At 45.2% G+C, this 6,884-nt stretch overlaps 1 protein-coding gene across 5 annotated transcripts in view; it reads right to left on the bottom strand.

Annotated features, from left to right (window-relative positions):
* LOC121534176 (tumor protein 63-like) overlaps window positions 1-5,956 on the bottom strand; it is a 111,699-nt gene extending 105,743 nt beyond the window's left edge. For all 5 annotated transcript variants that reach the window (XM_041840711.2, XM_041840713.2, XM_041840712.2 and 2 more), the window contains exon 1: window positions 5,747-5,956. In XM_041840711.2, coding sequence (XP_041696645.2) covers window positions 5,747-5,802 — 56 coding nt within the window. In that variant the 5' untranslated portion in view covers window positions 5,803-5,956. The remainder of the gene's footprint in view (window positions 1-5,746) is intronic.
* Window positions 5,957-6,884: the final 928 nt, after the last annotated feature.

Raw genomic sequence — 6,884 nt, 5'->3', positions numbered from 1 at the left:
GGACTCTTAATTGGAACATGAATGGAGGGACTCTTAATTGGAACATGGCTGGAGGGACTATTAATTAGAACATGGATGGAGGGACTCTTAATTGGAACATGGATGGAGGGACTCTTAATTGGAACATGGATGGAGGGACTCTTAATTAGAACATGGATGGAGGGACTCTTAATTAGAACATGGATGGAGGGACTCTTAATTAGAACATGGATGGAGGGACTCTTATTTGGAACATGGATGGAGGGACTCTTATTTGGAACATGGATGGAGGGACTCTTAATGGAGGGACTCTTAATTGGAACATGGATGGAGGGACTCTTAATGGAGGGACTCTTAATTGGAACGTGGATGGAGGGACTCTTAATTGGAACGTGGATGGAGGGACTGGTTGCCCTTTCCTGCGGTCAAATGACCTAGTGGACTGATGGGTGGAATGTTGTTAATATTTTTCATAATTTCATAATTCATAATTCTGAAATCTGGTGTTTCTATGTCAAGTGGTTTTGTTATATTTCAGTCTTCTGTGATGTATATAAAGTTTAATATTGGGATGCAAACTCATTGGTACAGGCGTCTTCTTTTTTTAAAGACCATAACCATGTGTGTAAGGTGTTTTTTGTTTCAATGTAGATTTGTTTAAGACTACCAAGAAACACTCTGTGTGACCCTGATTTAGCCCACTGCAGTAAAAGGTTATTAATTATATAAGTCTATGAGACTGGAGAACAAGGATGGAGGGACTGTTAATGAAATACATCTATGAGACTGGAGAAATCAGTCAACAGTCTGGAATAGGACATCACCAGCCTGGGATGGGATGGAGGTTCATTGAAGAACATGGTTGTAGGTCACAGGGCTGGTCAAAAGTAGTTGACAATATAAGGTGCAATTTAGGACATAGAAGTGGGGACCAGCCAACCAGCAACCTAATAACCCTCCCAGCACCCAGTGGTAGTAGGCTGCCCGAAACACAACCCTTCACGTCCATCCACAAGTCCTCCAGGGAGCAGCTAACATCATGATCCCAGTGCAACCTACCCACGTCAATACGTATCCCAGACGTCCATCCACAAGTCCCCCAGGGAGCAGCTAACATCATGATCGCAGTGCAACCTACCCACGTCAATACGTATCCCAGACGTCCATCCACAAGTCCCCAAGGGAGCAGCTAACATCATGATCGCAGTGCAACCTACCCACGTCAATACGTATCCCAATACGTTTCTAAATGTGAGCCGTGTAAAGGCATTGATTGACTGCTACATGGAGAAATGACAGCAGGTTTATAGTCAGAAATGCGTCCTAAAGATCACCCTAATTCCTTTGTTGTGCACTACCTTTGACAAGGGCCCATAGGGCTGGGGTCAAAAGTAGTGCACTATATAGGGAATAGGGTGCCATTTGGGACGCATTCCAAGTTCTTGATTGCGGTGGGTGGCGTGCAGTGTGGTCAGGGAGGATATAGAATAGCAATTTCCATTCACTTTAAATATGACAGGAAGGTATGCTAAAGATTCCACCATCTAGTGAGGCCATCTGAATTAAGGTGTGAACTGAACTGTCTTTCTAGTGAGGCCATCTGAATTAAAGTATTAACTCAACTGTCTTTCTAGTGAGGTCATCTGAATAAAGGTATGAACTGAACCGTCTTTCTAGTGAGGCCATCTGAATTAAGGTGTGAACTGAACTCTCTAGTGGGTTATTATTAGATGAGTCAGCAGAGGGAGTTGAAATGTATTGAAATTAAATGTACTGTTTTGTTAGCCATGATTTGGTTGCCATGTCTCATTCAATTAAATTAGTTTTATAGTAATTGCAGTGTTTTGATTATTCTCAGGAATCATGATTCCATGCGGAGATGGTTTCTGCTCATGCTAAACAAATATATTTTTAAATATTGTGCCCCTGTGTAGACAGATTGGTACCCGCTCAATAGGCCTTTGACATTTTTCCAATAACATTTTGTCTGAACCCCAGCCAGAGTTCGGTCTGCGGTTAGCTAGGCTGTTGTTGGGGGTTTAGAGAGGAGTTTATCCCAGTGACTGATGTCTGGTTACTTAGAGAGTTATTTAGTCTTTCTGCCCTGAGGGGAAGGCTGTTCAGCATGCACCTACAGACAGACAGACAGACAGGTTGGGCCCCTCCAGCCCCCGGGCCCCTCACGGCCCCTCAGCAGCCCAGACTGAAGACTGAAGACTGAGCACTGGGCCAGAGGTCAGGGGTCACCGCTAAACAGAGCTGGACCTATTGTCTCCGACTAGGTCGGCCACATCCACCGATGAAAATGCAATCAAAACAAACAGACCAGCCGATCCGGGGGCCTTCTCCTGTGTCATCATTAATCACACCTTTAAAGACTTCAGCCCTTCACCCTCTCGTCTGTCAGCTCTCCCCCTCACCCTCTCATCCGTCAACCAGGCTGGAAGAGGGACATGACGTCTCAACAATAGACCGCTCAAAGGTGTCTCCTCTCCGTTGCATGCTTTTACTGTGGCCATTCTGGCAAAAGGGTCTCAAACCAAGTGGTTTGAATGGTCAAAAGGAGAGGGAAAATTCTAAATGAGCATCTCAGTCCAAAACGTGCTACCTTGATGAGAATGTTTCCTAACATGGTCCCGTGTAGCTCAGTTGGTAGAGCGTGGCGCTTGCAACGCCAGGGTTGTGGGTTCGATTCCCACGGGGGGCCAGTATGTGAAAATGTATGCACTCGCTAACTGTAAGTCGCTCTGGATAAGAGCGTCTGCTTAACTGTAACTGTAGTAAAATACATACACTGAGTGTACAAAACATTAGGAACACCTTCTCTTTCCATGACATAGACTGACCAGGTGAAAGCTATGATCCCTTATTGATGTCACCTGTTAAATCCACTTCAATCCGTGTAGATGAAGGGGAGGAGACAGGTTAAAAGAAGGATTTTTAAGCCTTGAGACAGTTGAGACATGGATTGTGTTTGTGTGCCATAGACAAAATATTTAAGCGCCTTTGAACGGGGTATGGTAGCAGGTGCCAGGCGCACCGGTTTGTGTCAAGAACTGCAACGCTGCTGGGGTTTTCACGCTCAACAGTTTCCCGTGTGTGTCAATAATGGTCCACCACCCAAAGGACATCCAGCCAACTTGACACAACTGTGGGTAGCATTGGAGTCAACATTTAGAGTCCATGACCCAACGAATTGAAGCTGTTCTGAGGGCAAAATGTTTTGTGCAGTCAGTGTAAATGTATTATATCGTTTTAAATCTTTCACAAACAAATGTATTGATGCTGTATAAATCTATGCTAATTAAATATTTTAATATAACATTCTACATCAAATATTAATTCATTTAATTGGGAAAATACTACATTCATGTTAAGACTCAAAGCCATCTGCGCAAATATATATTCCAGTCATACTCCTGTTAATCACAGAAAAATTAAAATAAAATACATGTGCTGACATTTAGAGAAAACGTTTTAATCCATTCACCTTTCCAGGTATTGTTTGTGTGTCAGTCAGAATCTGACAAAATCTCAGTGGTACCTTCAGGTCAATTAGAGTGAGTTTTCTGTTTTCTCCAGCAAAGCCCTTCATACAGCTATAGTAATGCTTCTCAGTACGCACCAGGTAGAGGCTGTGTTTGTAAGCTGTCTCAAAAGCTTAGGGTTAAAGGTCAAACTCACCTTTGTATGGCTGTGAGTTTGAACCAACAGCTTACCAGACTGCTCCTTTACACCCAATCTGTCTGTCTACAGGTAACACTTGAACCACATTTAAATAGAACACAACAGTGTTTAAATAATACCAGATGTTAAATGTATTTATTATACATTATATATCCAATATTTTAAGTTCAATTAAGTGTGAAACTTGCCGTTTCTTTAGATTTACTTTTGCTTTTGTTATCAACACTCAGAACAGACTTCTTGGAAAAGCAGCATTCTAGTTGGAAGACAGTATTTGAATACTGCATGACTCTCCTTAGACTAACTAACATCTTTAACAACTCCTGAGTGGCGCAGTGGTCTAAGGCACTGCATCGCAGTGCTAACTGTGCCACTAGAGATCCTGGTTCGAATCCAGGCTCTGTCGCAGCCGGCCGCGACTGGGAGACTCATGGGCGGCGCACAATTGGCCCAGCGTCGTCCAGGGTAGGGGAGGGAATGGCCGGCAGGGATGTAGCTCAGTTGATAGAGCATGGCGTTTGCAACGCCAGGGTTGTGGGTTCGATTCCCACAGGGGGCCAGTATAATAAAATAAAATGTATTCACTAACTGTAAGTCGCTCTGGATAAGAGCGTCTGCTAAATGACTAAAATGTAAATGTTTGAAGAATACTTTTAACTACCATCTTTGTAGATGAATTTAGCTATCATCTTTGAAGATTACTTTTAGCTATCATCTTTGAAGATTACTTTTAACTATCATCTTTGAAGATTACTTTTAGCTATGATCTTTGAAGATTACTTTTAGATATCATCTTTGAAGATTACTTTTAGCTATGATCTTTGAAGATTACTTTTAGATATCATCTTTGAAGATTACTTTTAGATATCATATTTTTTATGACATTTTAAAACATACAGTCTACCTGCAGCGAAGCCGCTCAACATTTACATTACATTCCAGTCATCTAGCAGACGCTCCCATCCAGAGCGACCCACAGGAGCAACCAGGGTCAAGCGCCCCGCCCAAGGGCACATCGACAGATCTCCCACAAAGTCAAATCGGGGACCCGAACCAGCGACCTCTCGGCCACCGGCCCAAGCTCCCAACCGCCGTGCCACCAACCATCCAGGATCCAACCACAGTTCCCCAAGAGCTGCCCCTGAACCATCCGAGGAGACCCCTCCACCCTCCCTCCGCTCTTGTAATCTGTGGTGGCATTGTTGCCATGTGTACGCCACACCTATAAATACCAGGCCGGGCAGGCAGCTGAACATCCAGACGCAACTGCTTCAACGTCTGTTTGCACCTCCAGACACCCTAGTAGGAGAACCATCCCTGACCCAGCAACAGCCCCCCTCTGCCTGCTTGACCCCAGCAACAGACTCCCTATCCCTGGTCTGGTTCGACAATCCAACCATCCCTGACCCAGCAACAGCCCCCCTCTGCCTGCTTGACCCCAGCAACAGACTCCCTATCCCTGGTCTGGTTCGACAATCCAACCGTCTCCGACCCAGCAGCATGGTGGTGGCTGAGACTGATTCTGAGAACCATGAAATCACTCTAAGCCCAGACACCAGTCTGTTTCCGTTTCTCCGTGTGTAAATGGCAGACAGTATGCTACAGTGGATAGACCTCCTATCCCTGGTCTAGTCGACCTAACCAACCGTCTCCGACCCAGCAGCATGGTGGCGGCTGAGACTGAGAACCAGTCTATTTTCGTTCTCCTCTTTCTGGAAATGTTGTAAATTGTATAAAAAAAACGGTTGGCTATGATGTATACGTGCAAAGAGCAATGATGCCAAAACAGAGAGTTTTCATAGAGTATTACTCTCTTGTGGATAGCCCCATGTTTCATGTGAACACTGAGCCAGTCATTGTGATACCAGAGAGGAGAATCCGTATGTCCATAATGTCAAAACACCAAGATAGATGGTTGAGTATTACTCCCATGTGGATAGCCCCGTGTTTCATGCTTACATTGGAGAATGACTATGTCCATTATGTGAAGTTCAAGTGGTCCGGGTCTTTGACAGAAACATGGCTAAACGCTAATATGACACACCACTCACAGCACACCAGTTGTTAGCTAGCTACTTACCGATGAAAGGGGATCTCAGGGCAGTACTGCACAGCTGTGGAGTAAGGACAATTCATTCTAAACTTTTCTCTCTTCACTTGTTTCAACTCTTCAATGCTGTCAGTAGATCACATGTATTAGTGATCGTACATGGACTAGGTGAATAAATCGAATAAATAAACAAACAAATATAGGACTGGGTTAAAGTGCTGGAGGGTCAAGTGCACAGCAGTGAAGACAGTCTGGAGGATGTTTTGATTTGGGGTATTTTTTCTTCAGCTCACCAGCGAAGAGGCGGGGCTTGTGCCAGCTCACTGACCAATCCACAGAAGCAGCTGGACAGGGGTATCACTCTCCCTCAGTTGCTAGGATATAGTTATCAAGCAACACCCCTCTTCACCCCCTACAACTATCTCTCCCCCTGACATTTCCACCAGATTCCCTGGAGGTTTAGCTGACATGAACATGAACATACCACAGGCATCAGTCTGGCTAGTGTAGAGATGCCATGAACATGGCTCTGGTGCCCATTGCATGGTCAGTGGTCTGTCTCTCTTGTTGATTTAGACCAGAGCTCAGTGAGTCAAACTGAGAGAATCGCCCTTTACTCTGCTTAGCTGTCTGAAAGATAACATAAACATAGCTAGTACCCTGGTGCCCATAGCTAGTACCCTGGTGCCCATAGCTAGTACCCTGGTGCCCATAGCTAGTACCCTGGTGCCCATAGCTAGTACCCTGGTGCCCATAGCTAGTACCCTGGTGCCCATAGCTAGTACCCTGGTGCCCATAGCTATTACCCTGGTGCCCATAGATAGTACCCTGGTGCCCATAGCTAGTACCCTGGAGCCCATAGATAGTACCCTGGTGCCCATAGATAGTACCCTGGTGCCCATAGATAGTACCCTGGTGCCCATAGCTAGTACCCTGGTGCCCATAGATAGTACCCTGGTGCCCATGAATAGTACCCTGGTGCCCATAGATAGTACCCTGGTGCCCATAGATAGTACCCTGGTGCCCATAGCTAGTACCCTGGTGCCTATAGATAGTACCCTGGTGCACATACATAGTACCCTGGTGCCCATAGATAGTACCCTAGTGCCCATAGATAGTACCCTGGTGCCCATACATAGTACCCTGGTGCCCATAGATAGTACCCTGG

The sequence above is a fragment of the Coregonus clupeaformis genome, unplaced genomic scaffold (genome assembly GCF_020615455.1).
Source record: "Coregonus clupeaformis isolate EN_2021a unplaced genomic scaffold, ASM2061545v1 scaf0008, whole genome shotgun sequence".
Taxonomy (NCBI): domain Eukaryota; kingdom Metazoa; phylum Chordata; class Actinopteri; order Salmoniformes; family Salmonidae; genus Coregonus; species Coregonus clupeaformis.
This window is presented reverse-complemented; position numbering and strand designations above follow the sequence as displayed.